General features: G+C 56.9%; 1 protein-coding gene across 1 annotated transcript; it reads right to left on the reverse strand.

Moving 5' to 3' along the window:
* Positions 1-1,189: 1,189 nt before the first annotated feature.
* Positions 1,190-21,909, reverse strand: PDGFB (platelet derived growth factor subunit B). The gene is made up of 7 exons (XM_082665936.1): positions 21,792-21,909; positions 12,941-13,037; positions 10,525-10,614; positions 8,738-8,943; positions 7,183-7,324; positions 3,295-3,445; positions 1,190-2,913 (listed from the first exon to the last, which is right to left on the reverse strand). Exons 1-6 carry the CDS (start codon positions 21,852-21,854, stop codon positions 3,321-3,323), a joined length of 723 nt encoding a protein of 240 aa, XP_082522062.1. The 5' UTR covers positions 21,855-21,909; the 3' UTR covers positions 1,190-2,913; positions 3,295-3,320.
* Positions 21,910-22,253: the final 344 nt, after the last annotated feature.

Raw genomic sequence — 22,253 nt, forward strand, 5'->3', positions numbered from 1 at the left:
AAAGATGCAGGCAGCTCTGCCTGTTTCACCCAGGAAGTTCCTGCAGCCATCCATGGAACAGCACAGCTGTTTGCAGATGTCAAGATGCCACATGCACTGGCTCCCCAGCGGCCCTCTGAATCGCATCCCCTCCTCCCCCCAGCCTGAGCCTTCTCTAGTGCCCTGGAACCCAGAACCCTGGGGTTTGGGGAATGGGGAGGGTCCTAGAGACAGGTCGGGCAGGAGGGGGTAGGAGTTTTCAGGTAAATCCCTCTGATTGGCACTGCCCACCACCACCACCTCAAGCATAGGGCTATGAATCCCAGGATGAATTTACACCAAATTGCTATAAAAGCCCCTGGTAGAGACAGACACATGGTAGGGGATCAAGGCGAGTGAATGAATGAATGAGTCAGTCAATCTATCAATCAACCAATCAATCAATCACGGGGAGCCCAAATGTTATTCAGTTTAACCTCAGCCAACTTGTCACTTGTAACCTCAGCCCAGCTGCCACTTACATACTTCCAGTGACAGGGAGCTCACTACTTCCAGGGGCAAAATGGTTTTAGTTTTAGATTGTCCGTATGATGAGTCAGATTCTCCACCTCCTAGGTTTCCCTGTCAGCGCTAGTTTGCCAGCAGGTAAGACCCAGAATACATCTGGCATCTTTTTCATGGAATCAGACCCAAGTCTTCGTGGATGAGGGGAAGCACAGAACCACACAGCTGAACCTTGGAGGCCACAGGTCTCCTGGCCATCTTCTTCTGTTTCAGATGGTATTCTGACCAGAGAGGGGCTATGACTTGCCCAAGGCCACACAGCTGGCTAAGGGCTGAGCCAAGATCAGACCCCAGCCCCAACTTTCAGCTGTGTTCCTTCTAAACCCCACGGCCCCTCCAGGACCTCCTCCAGCCTTCCCCACGCTAGGTAACCCCTCCCCACAGCCAGTCCCACCCCATGATGCTGAGGATCCATTTCCCTTGTGGAGACCCTCAGGCTGGAGAAACTCATCTCTTGTCACTGCCAGTGACAAGCACAGGGACGTGGGGTCCAGGTATCAGGAGCTGCAAGCGGGACCAAGCCATACAGAGTGCCCTGTCTGGCTCTCACCGGCTCCCAGACAGAGCCTCTCTCAGAGCAGCGGGCCGCCGTGTGCGCATGCATGTGTGAACGTGTGTGCGCGCGCGCAGGCGCGCATGAGTTTGCGCCTGAGTCTCCCAGCGCGAGAGGAACCCGTTGTAAGCTGTCGGCAAATCCTGCCAATGCGCAAAGGGTAATTGTCACATGCAGTGCCAACAGACAGAGCTCCAGCGGATTCATTTGGTTTTGTTTTGTGGTTATTTTTTTTTTACAACTTTAAATACGGAATATAAATAAATTTTACATTTAAAAAATAAAAGGAAAGCCCCCAAAAATATAATCACCGACTTTACAAACTGAAGGAAGCAGATTTGGGAGATGGGGGGAGGGGGGAAAGTGCAGTAGAAGATGGAAAGGGAGGTGGGAGCTCAGACCCCACCCCTAGGGGGCCCTGGGGATCTTTTCCCTTTTCTCCCCCACTCCCAGCCCAATAGCTGGTTTCCTGGGAGGAGCCACCAGAGATGGAACTCAAAAAGATCTAAGAAGAGGGGCGTGTGCAGGGGCGGAGCAAGGGCTACCCCCTACCCTTGGAGACTTTCTCTTGGGTTTTTCACACCCGCCTAAAGGGGAGACTGCTTGAGCTGAGGACTTGGGGAAATGGAGGCCACAGGGACAAGTGTTGCTCCCCTGTCCCCCACCAAGGGCTCAGTCCTGTCTGACCGCTCCAAGTTGTGGGCTGGGTCAGAGGCACAGCCAGTCCACACAGAGCCTTTGTGTCAATTAGGAAAAGGATCCCTTTCCTCAAGACACTTTACCTCCATCTGCCAAAAAATTGTCATAATAAATATACAAATTGGCCATGTCTACGGTTGTGTGTGACCTGTGCTCCCTGCATGCAGTGCCCTTGTGCAGTGCACACCCTGTACAACCTTACATGGCAGTCTTGGCTGGGCTGGGATATGACAGGCAGGCCCCCTGCTGCCCTGGGCCCTGGTCTTCTGTCCTACAGAGCAGTGACTGGGGTTATCTGCGGCCTCAATAAGGGGTCCAAGAGCCCCTTGGTGGAGCAGACTGAAGGGTCAGGACAGGAGGAGACACAGGGTGGAGGTAGAGAGATGAAACAGAGGAAAAAGTGAACAGGGGGAGTGGAAGGAGGCACTGCATGCCCAGGTCACCATCTCCATCCACCTCCGGAGCAAACTTCATCTCTAACCCGTCTGAGAGGGCACTCGGCTGCCTGGTGCTCTGGCCACCCCTGCCTGGAAGAGTCCGCATCTTCAAAGAATTCAAACGTATAAAATGAAAAGAAGCCACTGTGAGCAGAGGTAACCAAGGGGAGATGACCGGGCCTGGGCATTGCAGGAGGGGGTTTTCTCCAGTCTATGCTCCCCAACATGGTCTCAGCCACAGGAGTACGAGTACCCTGGCCTGCCTGGGGGTGCTCCCGTCAGAGCTGGCTGCGGGTCCAGGGACCAGGCAGGCCATGCTGAGAGGTCCTCAGGCCCACGTGCAGGGTTTCAGGCCAGTCCACAGCGCTGGAGAAGGAAGCTCCTTTCCCCCAACAGCGACCCCATCAGTCTCTCTTGCACTTTCATCCCATTTTCTCCAGGTCAGGAGAGGAAGACAGCGATGGAGTCCAGGTCCTTCATCTCCTTCTTGAGCTTCTGGGCAAGATGCTGGAGGCCACTGAGGGGAGACCCACTGGTGGAAGTGTGGACGGACACGTGGAGGGGTGGGGGAAGCACCATTGGCCGTCCGAATCAGGCATCGAGACAGACGGACGAGGGGAACAATATTATCACTCCAAGGACCCCATGGGGGCAATACAGCAAATACCATATTAAATAACCCTGTAGGCCAAGCAGAGGAACACGGGGATCAGAAACAGCCTAGGGCTCCATCCCACTCTTACAGGCAACCGGGGGCAGGGAGCTGGGGTCGACCAGCTGCCCCTGATTTCCAGCAGGGCTCAGGGCTGGAAGATTTGAGGTTTAGACCTCCCATCCTCTTAGGGCCTCCTGAGACACAGCTGGGCAGGGGTCCCTAAAGCCCCTCACCCAACCTGTGCCGTGGAAAAACTCCACTGATAACTGGAAGAGGAGATCAAGGCTTAGAGCCTGGATTTTGTACGGGAAAACGCCTCTGCCCCCCACCCCTTCCTCAGCCAAAGCCACAGGCCAGGGAGAAGGAACACAGGGTGCTGGGCCTCAGTTTCCCCGCCGGGCCCTCACCTGCCCGCACTCTCCTGCAGATGCCCCTAGGCTCCGAGGGTCTCCTTCAGCGCCTTCTTGCCATGCATGTGCTTGAACTTCCGGTGCTTCCCCTTGGGGGGCCGGCGGACTCGCACCGTCCGAATGGTCACCCGAGTTTGGGGCGTCCTGGCTGCTTGAGAGAAACAAAGGTCTGGTTAGCAGGTGGATGAACAATGGCGGGGATTTGGGGGTGTCTATCCCCTTGACTAAGGCCTGCCACAGACCTCCCCATATCCTCTGGGCTGAGAGAAGGGGTGGGAGGGGAGTCTAGATTGGAAGCCAGCCAGACCTCCTGGGTTCAAGTCCCAACTCCACCGCTCACCAGCTGTACCTTAGGGACAATTACTGAACCATTCTGTGCCTCTGCTTCCCCATCTGTGAAATGCGGATAACAAACTGCCCACCTCATAGGACTAGTGGAAGGAATAACTGACAATATGCTGGCAAACACAGAGGGGAGCAGATGAACTCTGGCCTCAAGCTCTTTGTCGTTACCCCACTGATGTGCCCCTGATTTCCACGCCCCTCGTGCCTGGACTGGACTTGGATCTGTTAACCAATTTAATGAGGCAGACGGGTGCTGGTCAGTTCCAGGCATGAGCCTTAAGAAGGCCTGGCAGCTCCCACCTTTGCACTTTGGGGAACCCTGTGCTGTCACATAAGAAGTCTGGTTCGCCTGCTGGGGTTGCCACATGTGGGAGCCACATGGGGAGGAGAGGCCCTGGACTACAGGGAGAGGGATAGAGGCCCAGCTCTCCTAGTGCAGCCTCCAGATAACTGACTGCAACTGCAAGAGATGCCACCAGGACCACCCAGCTGAGCACAGCCAACCCACAGACGGAGAGAGCGTAGAAAATGACTATTGTCTTAAGCCACTAAGTTTAGAGAAGTGATCAGTAAACAGCAGCTGCTCTTATTCACTTGTTTCTTTTTTCCTTCCTTTGACCCCCTACTGAGGTTTCCTCCCACCAACCTCAGCCTCTTCCGGTCATGGGAGGTCATGGGATGCGGGAGCCACTAGGCTTCGGGCATAACCACACCCCTCCCCCACTGACCTGGGCCTTTCCCTCCGTGGTAACTGTCACCTGCCTGGCCCTAGCCACTCCGAGAGGCAGTACAGTTGGGTGGGCCAGACCACCTGGGTCCAAACTGGGCTCTCCCAAGTGTTAGCTGTATGCTTTGGGGAAAGTCACATACACTCTCTGTGCCTCAATTCCCACATCTTTAAAACTGAGAACAGCAGCCCTGGTCCCCTAGGTTTAGGAGATAATACATGGAAATCGCCAGAAACCCTTAGCTAGCATGCACCTGTCAAAGTTCTAAGCTTATCTATCCTCACAGCAGGCCTAGGTTTGTACAGTTAACAGATGAGGAAACTGAGGCAGAAAGTCTGGGATTTGAATGCAGGGATCTGCCTCTGGAATCCATGCTTTCAACCACGGGGCTGTAAATCACAGTGCCTGCCAGTCTCGGTTAAGATGAGCACTTATGTGTCTCTTCCTCCTGGGCTCCTAGGTAGACACCCTAGCAATGAAAGTTTTCTCTGCCAGGCTCAAGGCCTGGCTCTTCCTGGGAGCCTCCAGAGTTCTCCCCAGCCCACCCAGCTACTTTGGGGCCAACACCTGACTTCCCACTTCACAGACACAGGCCCCCATGAGGCAGTTACCCCACTGCTGCAAGTAGGAAATTTAGGAACTCAGTGGGGTCTCAGGTCCTCACTTGAGGGAGGCTGCCCAAGAGGGCCATTGAAGGGCCAGAGACAGGGCCACCAGCAGGATGCTGGGCTGGGAAAAGCCTGAGCAAAAGCTCAAGGTCATCACTCAGCTCATAAGTGACAGGGCGAGATTTGAGCCCAGGAGGTCTGACACTGACTATCACACGTGCCACACCCCCAGCTGCCACAGGAACTGTCACCCAGGGCCAAAATGCTGAAACTAAAATGACAAGACCTACATGTCAAGTGGTTGAACATGCCTCCTAAGAAACTGGTTCAGAAAATCACATGAAACAAAGGCAGTGAAAAGAACCCCATTCTAAACATAAAGAAGAATATAATTTTTCCTGAACGGCAGTCATTCTCCATATTAACTCTACAAATAATTTACAACATGTCAGTTTGAAGCTGTCAAATTCTCAGCCTTCCTAGGTCATCCATGACTCAGCTCAGCACTTAGAACAGGAGGAAGAGGCTGAGATGGCCCTGTCTTCAGGAGGCTTGTTAGTAAGAAATGACAGTGAGATTGTCCTGTCCCCTAACCAAAGAAAGTTATTGAAAATCCAAACAGTCACTTGCATGATTTTTTTTATGCTCATCTAATCCTATTAACTTAATGAGTCTCACTTGATCCTTACTTTTCTCCTCGAGGGAGAAAAGGCAGCAAGATACAGTCAAAAGAACCCAAAACTAGGGCTTCCCTGGTGGCGCAGTGGTTGAGAGTCCGCCTGCTGATGCAGGGGACACGAGTTCGTGTCCCGGCCGGGGAAGATCCCACATGCCGCGGAGCGGCTGGGCCTGTGAGCCATGGCGTTGAGCCTGCGCATCCGGAGCCCGTGCTCCACAACGGGAGAGGCCACAACAGTGAGAGGCCCGCGTCCCGAAAAAAAAAAAGAACCCAAAACTAGATGTTCCAAGACCCGGGTTCCAGGCTCAACTTTGCCACTGTGCTACCTTCATGAAGTCCCTTAACCTCTCTGTGCTCCAGCAGCCCCATTAGTAACACTGGAGGACTGACTTGTAAGATCATCTCTAGCTCTAAAATTTTTAAATCCTTAAAAAAAAAAAAAAAAAAAGATGAGGCAAGTTAAGAGCCAGTGACAGCTGTCAGGGTGAGGGAAGAGCCAAGAACAGAACTTCAGGATACCTGAATTCTAGCTATGCCCCTACCTGGAACTGGCTGTGTGACCTTGGGCAAGACCCCAGCTTATCTGGGCCTCAGGCACCTCCTCCATAAAATGTAGAGGAGGCAATTGGGCCATTTTTTTAGTCCCTTTCAACTCTTGAAGTCAAACTTGCCCCTGAAATTGTGAATTCGTGAAATTTAAGGACAGGAACAGAATTCCAGTTCTAACTTATCCGTGCGTTTGAACCCTATCTGTCACATCCCTGCTACATTGTTGCCCAGCCTTTACTTGCATACCTCCCGGAACACAGAACTCACCACCTCACAAGGCAGACAATTCCATCTTGGACTCCTGACTGATCACCAGCTTTTGCATATATGTAGTTAAAATCTCTCTCTGGTGATTTTTTCCCCCCCACTGGTCCTAATTCCCTCATCAAGGCTACAAGGAATTAGTCTGATTTCTCCTCCCCAGGACAAGTCGTCAAATATCTGGTTACGATATATGCCTTAGGGCGTTCTCTCATTCAGGCCATGGTTCCTCCCACCATTTCATGCACTCACAAAACAAAGTAGGGGGCTACAGTAGCAAGACTGGGATGGGGGCTGCTCTGGATGGGGCAGCCGGCAGACCTCTCGGAGGAGGTGACTTCTGACCTGAGACCCAAGTGAAGAGCAGGACCTAGGCTTGTGAAGAGCCAGGAGGAGTGAATTTCAGCCAGAGTGACGTGTACAAAGAAAGGCCCTGAGGCAGAAACTTATTTGGCCGCTCAAACAGGCCAACCTGGCTGGGGTGGCATAAGTGGGGGACTGGTTGGCGACAAGGCCAGAGGGCCAACAGGGGGCTGCATCCTCACATAAGGCCTCCCAGGCAGGGGAGGAACCGGGATTGTTGTCAGTGACGTGGAAGGCTTCAGGTGAACTTAACCAGGGGCAGGCCAGATCCAGTTCCCCCAGCGTGCCCCCGGCACCTGCCATAGAAGAAGGGGGCTGAGCAACTAGAGGCAGACCCTGGATGGGCGGTTACCTCGCTGCTCCTGGGAACTCCCGGGACTTCGGGTCACGGTTCGTGCCACCACCGTCTCACACTTGCACGCCAGGTGGTCCTCCAAGGTCACCGTGGCCTTCTTAAAGGTTGGCTTCTTCCGTACAATCTCAATCTTTCTTACCTGGAAGACAGAACCACCAAAGTGCCTCCATAAGACCACACAGGCGGGGGCCGAGAGAGCTGCCTGCCCGCTCTGCCACCCAGCATCCCCTGCAGTGATCTTTCCTCGAAAGCCTGGATTGCAGCAGGGTAAACGCTTTGGCCCAAACAATGGCAGGACCTTGCCCTCTGCTCTTCTCGTAGCTTTTCCATCAAAACAAGCCCCCCTGACCTGGTCTCCGGCAGCCCCCCTCAGATCCCCCAGAGAGGGAGAAAGGCATTTCCCGGTTAAGCATGGGGCCTGTGGTGTCCTCATTCCCTGAGCGCCAGCCAAGGTCAGGGGCTGCAGCAGAGGCGGGGAGATGGTTGTCTGGAAGGAAGTGGGGGGAGGCTTTATCCAGGAGGGAGGCGGGAAGGGGAGGTCAGCTGTCAGGTGTCCGTCCACAGAGCTGGCAGTGTTGGGGACAGGAGATACCATGACAGTGGGCACCGGGGTAGAAAGTGACATTGGTAATCTTGGGCCCAAGGCCCAGGCCTGGGATGGAAGGCGGGCACGAGGCAAGGCCACGGCTGACCATAGGGGAGGGCAGTGTGATGAGGTAGGCAGGGCACTTGGCAAGAGTAGGTGGGAAGCACCAAGCCGGTCCTGAGCCCTGGAGAGGCGTGCCCACCGCCCAGCAGCAGCTCGGCCCAGCCTGAGCTGGTGTGGGGGCCAGGCTGCCCCCAGGGGTGCAGAAACCTTTCCACGTAAATCAGAAGACAGCTGAGACTTCTCTGGCCCTGCCCTGCCCCGTGTGAGACCAGGAGCTCCCCAGGACATCCTCTACTCTAAAATTTCCCTTGAGTCAGAGTGTACACCCAATCTTTCCAGAAAGGGGACAGGATTCAGCATTCTGACTCTCTGCTAGGGGCTGGCCCAGCTCTTGCAGGGTCTGTTGCCTGGCCGGGGTGGGGGGTCTCTCTGCCCTCCTTGCTAAAGACACGACCTGTCAAAGGGAGATGCGCAGGTGTTAAAGGTGCTGGGGCACCTAGCCGAGCCTCTCTCTGTTTGGATTGAAGAAAACTGAGAGCCCTGAATAGGGGAGATCTCTGAGGGAAGTTGAACAGCTGCTCAGAACGTTCTGAGCGTCCGATATGTTTGTGGACCTGTCTGTTCCAGGGATGTCTGGGGATTTGATCCCTGTAAAGGAGGAGGCAGCATCCTTTCCATATGGCCCCACCCCGGGGGCCTGTCTGTGGCTCATGGTCACCGCAGCCTGGATGGCCTCAGCGGACCCATGGGCAGCCTTTGCACACCTGTCGGGAGGGAGCTTCTCGATATCGGCCCTCTCTGGACGGAGCCCCGGAGCCCGCCAGGAAGGCCTTTGGACGCCCCCCGAAGCCTGGTCAGCGAGTCCCGCGCCCCCTACCCTCGGGCTGGCCGAGGCCTGGGTACCTGAACGGGCCGCAGCTGCACCTGCGTGGGGCGGCACTGCACATTGCGGTTGTTGCAGCAGCCGGAGCAGCGCTGCACCTCCACGCAGGGCGGCCACACCAGGAAGTTGGCGTTGGTGCGGTCTATGAGGCGCCGCGAGATCTCGAACACCTCGGTGCGTGTCTTGCACTCGGCGATCACGGCTGGCTCAGCGACTGTCGGGGAACCTGGAGGGAACGGGGACCTCCATCAGGGTGGTGGGCCTGTCCAGAAGCCCCATCAACAGGAAAGCTCAGTGCGGAGCCCCTCTGGGACTGCTCGTCCTCAGAAACGCTGGCCTGTCCCATCTCCTTCAACCCCAGTGTGGAGGGTTACCAGCCACAGGACTTGGGCAGGCTGCTGACAGGCTTGAGGCCTCAGTTTCCCCATGTGCAAAATGGGAAAGATCAGGGACTTCCCTGGTGGCGCAGTGGTTAAGAATCCGCCTGCCAATGCAGGGGACACGGGTTCGAGCCCTGGTCCGGGAAGATCCCACATGCCGCGGAGCAACTAAGCCCGTGCGCCACAACTACTGAGCCTGCGCTCTAGAGCCCATGAGCCACAACTACTGAGTTTGCACTCTACAGCCCGGGAGCCACAACTACTGAGCCCGTGAGCCACAACTACTGAAGCCCGAGCGCCTAGAGGCCGTGCTCTGCCTCAGGAGAAGCCACAGCAATGAGAAGCCTGCGCACCGCAACGAAGACCCAATGCAGCCAAAGAAATAAATAAAAATGGGGATGATGAGATCTACACCCCAAAACCACTGTAAGGATCAAGTGAGATCGTTCCGAGAGCGCTGGCGTGGGGTACATGTCAGTTTCCTCCCGCCAGCCCTCAACCATTTTATTCGACGATTTCACACGTTTATGAGTTTGCCTGGCATGTGGCCCTTACTTGTGTATTATCTTGTAGCCACTCTCACATTGCTGTTTACACTGTAATCTATTCTTACGTTTTTGCTTCTTTCAAGCCTCAGTCTCCTCATCTATGAAATGGGAAAATAACAGTTCCTATACTGTACTTGCCGATCAAAGGAGTAAGTGAAACTTGGCCTACAGCAGGCTTACAGTCAATGATGGGGCGACTGTCCTCTGTCATTATTCACATGTAGAGGAACTGAGGCCCGGAGAGCTGAATTAGCTGCCCATATTCCCAAAGAGTGAAACTCAGGCCACCTGACTCCTATGTGGCGGGCCCCCCAGCCACGGTCTACAGAAGTTTGGGGACTGCAGGTGGGCAGAGAGGAAGGGGGGCTTGGAGCAGGTACCCGCCTCCCTAAGAAAGCTTCGGTGGGACCCAGTGACCCGCACCCTCCTCTGCTTCACGCCTGCCATCACAGGCACAGCACTTCACTGCAGAGGAGACGTGCAGCCTGCCAGCGGCACTGGGTTCAAGCAAGAAGAGCTGCTTAGGATCCCAGCCCCACCACTTGCTAGCTGTGTGACCCCAGCTGCTTTTCTACCCTCTCTGGGCCCCAGTTTTCAACTCTATAAAATGGGGTTAATAATCTCTACCTCCAAGGTTGAACTAATGAACCAATGAGGTTTTAACGAACTATATTTAGAAAACAGTGTGAGTCGGTGGGGGGAGGATGATGACTTAGCTGCTCGGTAGAGGGTATTTAAGGATGGTTGTGCTCCTTCAGTTCCACTCGGTCCTAAGTGTCAGCACGAAGGAGCAGGCCCTCTGGCCTCGGGCTGGCTGCATCCCCAATTCTTCCCTGGCTCCCACCTTTGAGAGGCCACCGTTCTCACCCTCGGTCTTACCCAGGCTCCTTCTCCCGCGGGATAAGCTATCCAGCTCGCCTCCAGGATGGGACCGGGTCAAATTCAGGTCCAGTTCAGCCCCGTCTTCATCTGTAAGAGGAGGTCAGACACACGCTGCAAACTGTTGGCTGGCTCGACCGCGGCTCTGGGGGCTCGGCTGTGGGTTCCAGGGCAGGCGGGAGGACTGCTTCCCTCCCCGTCCCTGCGCTGGCACACCACTCCAGAAAACGGTCTCCCCTTCTGGCTCCCTGTAAACCTGAGGGTCCTAGCTCTGAGGAGGGGCCCCTCCAGACAAACGCCAGGGTGGCCATGGGGCCCAGAGGGTGGTGGGGCCCTGACTGCATCGCCAAGGGATCGTCAGCCCCACTCCGGGCCCTTCAACCACATATTTGGACAGAGCCCATGTCAATGGAGTTAAAAATAACCCACCCCCTTTGCTACTGTAAGAGAACCCTCCTTGGCCTCCAGGGCAGGGTGAGGACCCGGAGCTCTGAAGGCCAGTTTCCAGTGCCCCTCCACCCAGCGTTCCCATAGGAAGTGCTGAATGGAGAAATTCCCAGAATCCCCAGGGGGGACCGGCATGCCCTGGACACAGCCCCTCTGGAGCCCCGGACAATGGCCCAGTTGGGCGGGGAAGAGGGAGGGAAGGAGAGGGATGGGGGTGGAGGCTAAAGGCAGAGACAGGGGGTGAATAGCCAGGCCTGGTGGGGCAGGGGGTGGGTGTTGGGGGAGCGCTTGCCCTGCCCCCTTTTTGGCCCTAGTCTCTCTCCAGCCCCCAGTCTTTCACCGTGTTTGTCCCTCTCCCCCTAACCTTTTGCCCCACTTCTGCCCTAAGTTGTCCATTTATTCCTAAAGTCACAAACCACAGCTCCCTTCTCTATCCTGGGTGGCCCTCATCTCAGCATCATTGGCACTCCTTGGACGCATCCCTCTCTCTAGAGATGGCGGCCGGAGCAGCTGCGGGAAGTGAGGGTTGCAGAGACGTGGAGCTCCTCACCGAATTGTGGGCAGCCCCTTCTATCTCCTGACGGCTGCAGCGCCAGCAAATAAACTACGGGGGTTGAGAACAAGCCCTGCTCCCTCCATGCAGCACCTCACGCCCCTGCTGTCTCCCCAGCCCACCGGCCCACTGGCCCTGCCCAGGACAAAGCTCCAGCTCATCCGTGCAGGCTCCCAGTGGGTCCTGTTTGGAGGAGACTGTGCTATAACTGGTGCCTTTCCGTCTAGCCTACTGCTCCTGCGTCAGCACGTCTGTCTGTCCTTCTCACTCCCTTCCTTTCTCTCTGCCATCTCTGGAATGTCCCTGGTGGGGAGGAGATGGGGAAAAGATGTGCTTTGTGGAAAGGTTAAGTTGATTAGGAAAAAATAGCCACACGGTTGCCTTGAAACAGGCCTGCTATTGAAAACCTCATCTCGGAGCTCCCGACTCCCACCCGGGGTACACAGGGGCTGCCCGAGGGTGAGGGCCAAGGGCCTTGGGAAGAAACAGCAGAGAGGCTAAATTTGGAAGTTGCCCCATTGTGTTGACCAGGGCTGGCCAGTCGGGCATGGGGTGGGAGGTGTGGGAGACGTGGGGCGGGGGGCCTGGTGAACAATAGGTGGGCCCAGCTGGGGCCCCCTCCCGCCTGCCTCGCCAGCCCCCAGCACAGGCGGGTTTGAAAGGGCCCGGGAATGCTTTTGAGAGGGAGCCAGGGGCCCAACGGGGAGAGGAAACAAAGGCAGGAAATGCTGTCCCCCGTAGATAGCAGTCTGGGCAAGGATTACAAAGTGACAAAGAGACAAAACCCCAGAGGGAAGGGGAGCTGGGGGTGCAGGGGGGCTGCCGACCAGGGCTCCAGGGAACAGGCCAGAGGTTAGAATAGAATGGAATTTGCTCTGAAGGCAGCGTTTATAAATACATTCCCGACCCAGCCCCGCCACGTGTGTGCCGCCAAGCACGTGCCCATGCGCTGAGCGCGCTCCTGGGCAAGGGCAGGGCTGCCCACTAGTGTGGGCCAGGTGTCCCCCGGAGACCTTGGAGACTGGGCCCTCGGCCGGAGGGGCAGGGAGAGGGCCGCTCTGGTACCACCCTCCCCGGCTGGATCCACACCCGGATGCACACGCGGCAGATGCCCTGGGTACCTTCTCCCGGGCCCCTCCTCTCGGCACCCCACCCTCTGCACCCCGCCAGAGCCACATGTGGGAGCTTCTCCCGCCACACCCCACATCCCAGGTAGCAACCCGTCCGCCTACCCAGGCCTGCCTGGGACAGGTGTGGCCAAGCCCTGCTGGGCTGCCACAGGCCTCTGGGTCTCTGGATGCCAAGGGAGCGGGGATGCCCTTGCCAGATGCCCTGCCCCCCTTGGCAGCGGGGATGCCCGCCCGGCTCCCCAGGACTCAGCGGAGGGCCAGAGCATGGGACGAGGGCTCCACTCACCTCCGGAGTCTCCGTGCAGCAGACGCTGGAGGTCATCGAAGGAACGAATGGAGTGGTCACTCAGCATCTCGTAGAGCTCCTCGGGAATGGGGTCCCCCTGCAAGGCAGACACACGGGGGACAAGTGAGCTGGGAGCAAGGGCTTCCCAGCCGTGGACCTCTTCCCCCCAACACACACACTCCCTCCTATGGCAAGTTCCCATAGGGCCCCTTGGCCACGGACAAATGGACAGCCAGGCCGGGGGCAGGCAGGGGTCGGGGGGCCTGACAGCCAGGACCACAAAGGCCCGGGACCGGAACCTGCGGCAGCCTCTAAGATGCAGCTCAGTTCTGCTTCCCTCCCCCACACACAGAACCTCAGCTTGCTTTGAGTTAGATTTGATCGTATGCATCTGTCTCCCCATCACACTACAGGTTCTGGAGGCTCCAACATTCTGATTTCTCTCTGCTTCCCCTCCACGCCTGACAGCTAAAGGCAGCCAGCATTTGTCATGGGAGATCGAATAATCCCCATTTGACAGAGGTAAAAACAGAGGCTCAAATAGGCGACATCCTTTGTCGGAATCCTACAGCCGATTATCAGCAGAACGTGCTTTCAGATCCAGGTCTTTCTGAGGGCAGAGCCTGTACCCCCAGCCTCCTGGGTACACAAGGTGTTTAACAGATGCTTGAAGAACTGGATGGTCTCAGGAGGCCACACGTACTAGCGTTATCTATTCAGTCTCTCACTCAAAAGAGGAGGGAAGGGAATCCTCAGATACGGTGGGGAACCCTGAAAGCTCCCCAGTGCCCCATGCCCAACCAAACCCTATTTTTAGAGCCCCTCTGGCCTGTTGCCAAAAACACTTGAAACTTAATAAGCACTTTAACAGGCCCCATTTGGAGACCGGGCTTCCTCCAGGGAAATCACAGGTCCTACAATAACATGAGAGCAGCCCTCATAGGAATGTAACGGCCCCGTCCGCCACGGTCCAGGGAGACCTGAGGGGCTGATGCCAAAGGTCTTGAAAAAGAGGCGAGGGCCTCTTTCTTGTGCCTCGGGGCAAAGAAAATGCACAAGATCTGCTGCGTGTCCGAACTCACACCCATGCAGACACAGGCACGTGCACACGTAAACACACAGGAGGGCTCCGCCTTGTGGGAGGAGCCCCTGGGGAGGGTTTCAGCAGACCTGACTTACTACTGCCTGACCTTGGGTTACACAAGTCTGTGCCTCAGTTTCCCTGGATTAAGAAGGGAGGCGCCCCTGCTCGAGCTGGTGCACTGAACACTCCAAAGACTGGAGTGCTGAGAGGCTCCCCACGCCGCCCTCGCCCTGCCTCGTGGCCAGTCCCCGGGTGCTCCCCGAAAGGTCTGTTAGGAGCCTGGTGACTGACCAGGTTCTAGCACTTGTCAACACCTCCTCCAGGGGTCCCACCACACGCGGGCCTGGCCGCTGGAGTCAGCCCTGGAGTCAGAAGGCCAGGGTGGAGTGTGGCCATGTCCGCTCTTAAAGCAAATTCCCTGAGAGCTCTGAGCTGAGTTTCTTCATTCGCACGTGGAGCTTATAAGCCTGCCTGGTGCCTAGGGTGGTCGGGAGGTATGAGGGAGAGAAGGGTGGGGGTCTAGCAGTAAGCTTGGCTGGGAGCTGGGGGTCCACGACGGCGCAGCCGGGAAACCAGGGGATGCGTGTGTGAGATGGGGAGGGATGTCAACTCAGCTGCCCCTCACTTTCCTCTCCCACCTCCACGTGGCCTGCCTCCTCCAACCCAGAGAGACCACGCCTTTGGTGGTCTCCAAATGTGGACACAGGACCCAACCCACGGAACGGAAAGCGGCTGGCTGGTCTCCAGTGGAGCCCAAGGCAGGCCACTGCCCCTGAGGGTTTTGTCTGCCCCAGATCTGGTAGTCCAAAGAGCAGGGTTTCACCTCTACCACTACTAACCTCCCCGTGAACTCAGGTTGGCCACCGCCCCTCTCTGATCCTGGCTCTCCGTTGCAAATAGAAGGGGTTGAAAATATTTGATTCAATTCTAATTCTGCCTGGGGGTCTCGGGAGGAGCAGCAGAGGAAAGCCCAGGGTGGGGTCCCCAGCCAGGTCTCCCAGGCTGCTTGCGGAGTAATGATTCAATTAACCCCCCAGGAGAGGGGCCCAAAGGCCCAGGACCAAATGGCACAGAGCACTCGTGCCAAGACCTCCTCGCCCCTGGAGAGCTGGCTGCCGCTGCAGCTGCCAGCCAGGCGGAGTAGGCAGACTCCCAGACAGGCCTACCTAGCAGATGCCCCGGACCCAGCCTGTGATGCAAAGGAGATGCCGTCTCATGGAAACAAACCCACAACCTCCCAGGCTGAGCGGGGAAGAGCCCAGGATACAGACGGGAGAGGTGGGAGAAGCACACAGTAGATGCTCGATAAATACTGGTAAAATGCATGAAGGACCCTCCTCTTGTCTCTGGAGTTGTCTCCTGTATGATTCCCCCCCTCCTCCACCAGGAGGACCACCCCCGAGCACACTGCCTCCTAAAGGGTCCACTTTCTTCTAAGCAGATGCCATTCCTGCACGTACTTTTCAGTAATTTGGCCACTGGATGCCCAGAACACCCTGAGAGCCCCTGGATTTGACACTAAAACCACAGCTAACTTCTGTGAAGTGCTAACTACAGGCCAGACACTGAGTTAAATGCTGTACCAACTACCAACCCCAAGAGCCTGGCACTTTTTGTGTTCCCATCTTCCAGATGAGGAAGCTGAGGCTTAGAAAAATTCAGTAAACAGCTACAGGTCTACACGACTCGTAAGTGGCAGAGTGGGCCCCTCCCTCCCAGTGCCATGGAGCTGCCTGGACATTAACCTCAGTTTCTGTCAGCTCCCCACCCTGCAGGGGTCACGAACAGCAGTTCTCAATCAGGGGCCGGTGGGCCCCCCGGGGACACTGGTCATGTCTGGAGGCATTTTTGGTGGTTATAAATAGAGGAATGCTACTGGCATCTAGTAGGTGGAGGCGAGTGAGGCTGCTAACCATCCTTCTGTGCACAGGACAGCCTCACAATAAAGAATTCTCTGGTCCCAAACATCCACAGTGAAGAGATGGAAAAGCTCCGTAGAAGACAAAGCAAGGGCTTCAGCTGCCAGGGAAACCTGGGTTCTTGGAGTCAGGCTTTTAACAACCTAAAACCTCAGCTTCTTGTTTTTTTAAGTCCAACTTTTTATTGAAGTGTAACATACACACATTAAAGTACAGAGGTCATAAGTATACAGCTTAATGAATTTTCACAAAGTAAACACATACCTTGAGAAATAAACAGCCCATCCCAGCACCTGAGATGCTCTCCTTGCATCTCCTCTTAGTCACAACTCCTTTTAAGGGTGGCCAGTTTCTATTCCTGTTCCCAGTTTCTATTACTGTTAGGTTGGTCTGATTCTGAACTATGTTCTCTTTGGTCATGGGCTTCTTTGTTCAACATTATATTTGTGAGACTTATCCAGGTTGCTGTATTTAGTAGTGGTTCATTCATTTACATTCTATTAAATACGTATTCCCCAATTTATTTATACGTTTTACTCGATATATTTTTGGGTTGTCTCCATTTTGAGGCTATTATGAATAGGGCTGTTATTAAAATTCTTATATTTCTCTTTGGGTGCATATTAGTATTATTAAAATTAAATAATGGGCGACGGCTGCATAACTCTATGAATTCTGGATTGCCAATTTCTGCAAAGAAGCCAGTTGGGATTTTGATAGAAATTGAGTGGGATGTGTAGATCGACTTGAAGATTAATGCCATCCTGACAGTATTTACTCTCCTAACCCATGAACATGGACGTCATTCTTTTTATTTAGATATTTTAAAATTTCTTTCAACAATGCTTTGTACTTTTCAACGTACAAATCTTATACTCCTTTTGTTAATTTTATTCCTAAGTATATTATTCTTATTGATGTTATTATAAATGGAATTGCTTTCTTTTTTTTTTTAACATCTTGATTGGAGTATAATAGCACAGGGAGATCGGCTCGGTGTTTTGTGACCACCTAGAGGAGTGGGATAGGGAGGGTGGGAGGGAGACGCAAGAGGGAGGGGATATGGGGATATATGTATATGTATAGATGATTCACTTTGTTATACAGCAGAAACTAACACAACCTCCGCTTCTTTATCTTTTAAATGGGGCTAATAATACCTCAGCGGCATTACTGGGAGGCGGAACCGCACCTAGCAGAGCAGCCCGCAAATGATGGGTAGTTAATGAGTCCTGCTGTGATCCCCATGCATTCCTTCAGTGTGGTTCCTTGAGGGCAGCAGCGAGCAGCACGCATGCGCGGGGCCTGCAGGGCAGGACATTTTTGAGGATGATGGTGGGTAGGTGGAGAGCATGTGGCTTTGCATTGTCCCCCGTGCCGGACCACAGGAAATGACACCTGAGCCCCACACTGGCACTTGCCTCGGGCCTTGTGGGCTGGTGGGTGGGTCCCTTCCGGGGCTGGGGGTGGCTGAGAGATGGGCAAATTCAGCCTGTGGTCAGCTCCAGGATGCAATGCCCTGGGAGAGGCTCACATGGGCACCTGCTGGGGGTCAGAGGTTACTCGAGGTGTGGGAGGGTGAGCAGCCCGGAGGCCGGGTTTCAGGGGCACAGGTTCTAGAAGCCTCCTTAAGGTGGGCAGCTCCCCCTCGGAGATAGGAAAGGCACCCTGATGAAGCTGCCCCAGATCTCAGGCCTGGGGTTCCTGGCAGGGCGAGGGCGTGGCAAGAAGGCAGCTGGGGCACAGCCAGCCGTGGGAGCCAAGGCAAACAGCCTCCTCCCCACCTCACCCCTAACGTCAGCTGCGCGAGGTAGGAAGGGCACAAGCTAGCTGAGGCCAGGTGAATTACCTGCTCCCAGCCGGGCTGGAGGATTAAAGGGGCTTGGACCCCACCCTCCGCCTGGGCCCCAGCTGTACACACAGATATACACTCCCCAGCCTGCCTGCTGTTCAGCTGAGGGAGACAACACGGGCTTGGCCCAAGCAAGCAGGGGCGTTGTCCGTGGCTGGCAGAGGGAGAAGGCCTCAGAGCGCCCGCCTGCCTGGGAGTCTCAGGCCTGATTTAGAGTCAATGCCAAAGCCAAGCCCTTTGAAGAAGCCTTCTCTGGGCAGACCGCAGAAGCCATTTAGAACCAGCCTTTCCCACCTAGTATTTCCCTGCCGTATTGCTCCTGGGACCCTCCGCTATTACTGTTAGCCCAGCCCCTCATTGGGCTCCCGCGTCTCCCTCCAGCAGAAAAACTGTTAGACCAGGAAGAGAGAGGCCAGGGCAGCAATTACAACCCTGGCAGCACATCGCAATCGCTGACCCCAGCCACCCCTGGTCCCAACTCCCAGCACCGAGTGGGGCCCAGGAATCTGCATTTTCAAAAGGCCAGGTAATTCTGCTGCTCTTGGGGGACTCTGAGCTGATCCAACCTTCTCGGTTTTTTTTTTTTTTTGTAGATGGTATAGACTGAGGCCCAGCTCAAGATACCCAGAACCTTTGCAGTCTAATTTTCCTTCTGTTTCTTTCTCTCTGTCCAGTCTAATCTTGGCAGTCCAAGTACCAAGACATGGAAAAGAAAGAAGTGCTTGTCTCTCAAGAAGGGGGTGGGGGGAGGGAGCGATGCAGGGGCACTCAAATGAAGATGCTTCTACTGGAGGGCAGCATGGCTACCGTTGGCTGCCCTGCGGGAGGACTGAATGAGGCCGCGTTTACAAAGCACTTAGCAAGCCCTAGATACGCGTCTGGTCCTTCCCTCCCCGCCCCCGCAAGGATTCACTGTCCTTTCCACAAATATTTACAGATTATGCACCATGGGCCAGGCACCATTCTAAGCAGGGGAGACAGTGGTGACCAGGACAAAAGCTCTCTAGGGGAGTTTATTCTCTGGTGAGAAAAAACATATAATAAACAACTAAATAAATCAGAAAATGAAAATAGTTGTGCTAGAAGGGCATTTCAGTGGGGGCGGGGTGAGGGAAGACTCTGAAAGGGACTTTTGAGGCCGATGGCAAGCATCGCTTTACACTCCTGCTGAATCAATCTCTCTCTCACATACACACACACTGTTCCTAGGTCTTGCGCCAGAGCCTCCAAATTGTTTGATCCAAACCTGCAGCAAGTCAGTCTCCCACTACCTAAGGCCGTTAGCAAACCAGAAAGAAGCCGGGTGACTGAAGGTCTGCGGGCCCCTTCACTCCTTCTCGGCAGAAGGGTGCAGAGGGCAGAGACATCACATGACAGGGAGAGTCACCCTCCCGGAAGCCAGCTCAGCTGATGGAGATGGGACCTTATGGGCCTCTGCCGACCCTCAGCCAGGCCCCACCTCAGAGCTCCCCGTCCCTCCTTCCCAGCTGCTGAGGCCTCCACCTGAGGCTCAGTACAAGCATGCCAAGGACATGGCCAATCCCAAGGCGACCTCCACCAGCAAGCCCTCCTGGACTGGCTCCCATGTCAGTAGGTTTTCCCTTTAGGTCTCCTCCCTTAGAGACTCCTGAGGCTTACTCAGGCTCTGCAGGAAATTGCTTCGTAAACTGCAAAGCACTACACAACTGTGGCTTCCTGAAGGCCATGTTCAAGGATGCTGTGACTCACGTGAGGAGAAAGGCACCAGCTTCCATGCCCTAGCCTCCCCACCAAACACTCATACCCCTGGGGCTCTGGAAAAGGAGGAGGAGTTGCTGGATGAAGCTGGAAATGGAAAGGGCAGGCCTGGGAAGGCCTTCTCCAGCTGTCACCCAGCCTCTCCAGAACGGGCTGGGATCCCCAAAGAGGATAGAACAGTCAGGGGTGGGAAACCCCCTCAGCCATTCAGGGTCATCCAGTCTTGGAGGTTCAAAGAAGGGCTTATTTGAAGGGAGAAAAACTCTGAACATCACAGCGCCCCCCATTGTCGGCCACACGAGCATGGTTTTAAAAAGCGACCACAGAAGGATAATGCTTGAGGGGCTTCGAGCTGACCTGACCAGGCAAAAACCAGTGGGTGCTGTGGAGCCGGGACCTGACGGGAGGGTCCCTGCTTCCATTCCCTCATAGTACCCAGGAAGGAAACGGGGTCGCTGCAGAGATAACTAGGTTCCAAGGCCCACGGTGGGCTCACCTGTTGCGCGGGGGTGGGCACTTGGTGCATGGGGGTATAGGGGCCGTGCATGCCTATGTGCGTGCGTAGGTGTGCGCGCACGTGTGCTCAGGCTGCGTGTTCAGGGGCCGTGCGTACGTGTGTATGCGGTGCGCGCGCGTGTGCCCCGCGTGTGCACGGGCGTGGCGGCGGCGGGCGCGCGACCCGGCCGCGGTAGTGCGTGCCCGTCGCTCTGCGCACCCGCCCGCCCGCCGGAGCGCAGCATCGCCTCCGGCCAAGAGTGTGCATGCGTGGGGTGAGTGAGCGAGTCGGGGGGCCGGGCGGGGTGGGCTGCGGAGAGCAGCGACGGGGGCGCCGCCGTTCCCAGGACGCCCTGGCACCGGGCCCAGCCCCCAGACCCCGCGGCGAGGCAAAGCGGCAGCTGGGGCCGGCCGGCGCCCCCCTTCGCAACAGCTGGACGCGGCCCGGGGGGCTGCGGGAGCGGAGAGGAGGGGGCGTCGGGAGGAGCCTGTAGGCTGCCGGGCTGAGCCCCGCGTCCTCCCTCCCGGGTGCTGGCCGCAGGGGGTGGCCGCGGAAGGGCGGGGCCCCAGGGCGGCCTGCCGGCGGCCCTCGAGGAGCCCCGAGAACAAAAGGAGACGGCGACGGCTCCTCCGTGGTCAAAACAACCTGCGCTGGCGGCGGCCCAAGGCCCGGCCGCGGCCTCGGAGCTCTTCACCTTAACCCCTTCGCCGCCGCCTCCTCCTTCCTAAGCCTCGTTGGAGGCCGAGAGGGGCCGGCCCTCCCCGGGAGCAGGCGAAGTGCGGGCTGCCGGCCGCGGCCGAGCAGAGGCGGGACGGGACCCAGACACGCCGCGCTCCCCGCTGCCCTCTTCTCCCCGGCACCTCGCGCCTCCTCGCTGCCCCGCCCCCTTTCCCACCTGGATTCCGGGTAGACTTGCCAACTCACTGCTACGTGAGGCTGGGAGGGGTGCGGGGGACTCAATACAATCTGATAGCTCCCGCAGACGTTTTTACACCCCAGCTCTGCTAGGCTTTTACAGGCGGCGCGCTCCGCACCCTGCGAGCGGGGGAGAGAGGTGCGTTCTCTCGCAGGGTGCGGGCGCAGGTATGGCGCGACCTCAGGCACACACCGCCCCGGGGGCTGAATTCCCTAAGACCCCCACTCCTCCCCTAATCCCAAGTGCCCAAAACCTGTCTCGGCACCCACTGCGCCCAAGACACAGGCTGCTCCTGCACCGCACTCTGAGGCCGGGCAAGACCTGCACGGGCCCCGAGGGCACCCAGCCCGACCGGGAGCTGGAGCCAGGGTGGGACGGACATCCCCGCCGAAGACTGGAGTGGCTGCCACCACCGGTGCGCGAGCTCGCACCTCCCGTGCAAGCCGGGTCCGGGACAGGACCTAAGCTGTAGCCGGAGTGGGCTCGGGAGGACGCGCTGCCTGCTGCCTCGGCACCACCCCAGCCCTCTCCCTTGGGCTAGAAGGGGGCTTATTCTCGGGTTCCTGAGGGGTGGGAGACAGGACCACACACACCTTCCCCTGACGTCTAAAAGCTCGGAGATCTGAGATCGCCCCTGGGAAAGAAAGGCACTGCTGCCCCCTCCTCTTAGAGCCTGGCACCTCCCGGACCTCGCGTCCCAGCCCTCGGAGGTCACCTAGCGCCCGGCGCCAGACCCAGGGGCTGCATGGGTCCAAAGTTCACTGCAGTGAAAGGAGGGGGCGATCAGGGGGTAGGGGTCGGGGGTAATGAATGAAGCGAAGCAGCCCCAGCCGCCGTCGCAACTCACCTCGGCGCTGACCAGACGCAGGTAGCAGCAGAGAGACAGGAAGAGCGCCCAGCAGCGATTCATGCCGACTCCGGGCCCGGCCCCGCGGGGCCCCGGACGCGTGGACCGAGCGCGCCGCCCCCGCGGCCAGGGTGGGGGGCGGGGGCTGGGGAGGGAGGTGGGCTCTGCTCGGGTCTGCGGCGATCAGGCGCTCAGGCCGCTGCAGCCGCCGCCGCGGCTCACCCGCATGGCCCCCGGGCGCCGCCGCCCCCAGGCCGGGCTCCGTCGTTGGGGGGTTGGGGAGGATCTGGGCGTCGGACCAGGGTCCGAGGCCGCTACCTGGGCGGATCCCGAGCCCGAGCGAGCATCCACGGACGGGGGGCTGCGTCGCGAACCAGCCGAGGCGTCTAGCCGTGTGGGGGCGCCCAGGGGACTCCAACCTCGAAGAGGAAAAAGAACACGGCAGTCGATGGTTCGTCTTCG

Source organism: Grampus griseus, assembly GCF_964374135.1.
Source record: "Grampus griseus genome assembly, chromosome: 11".
In the NCBI taxonomy this organism is placed as follows: Eukaryota; Metazoa; Chordata; class Mammalia; order Artiodactyla; family Delphinidae; genus Grampus; species Grampus griseus.

What these genes read in the sequence shown, in the direction of transcription:
- PDGFB (XM_082665936.1), bottom strand. Translation starts at nt 21,854, where the DNA reads ATGAATCGCTGCTGGGCGCTCTTCCTGTCTCTCTGCTGCTACCTGCGT. An exon ending in TGCGTCTGGTCAGCGCCGAG is followed by an intron (nt 13,038 to 21,791) that starts GTGAGTTGCGAC and finishes TCTGCCTTGCAG; the next exon opens with GGGGACCCCATTCCCGAGGA. An exon ending in CCGCGGGAGAAGGAGCCTGG is followed by an intron (nt 8,944 to 10,524) that starts GTAAGACCGAGG and finishes CGTTCCCTCCAG; the next exon opens with GTTCCCCGACAGTCGCTGAG.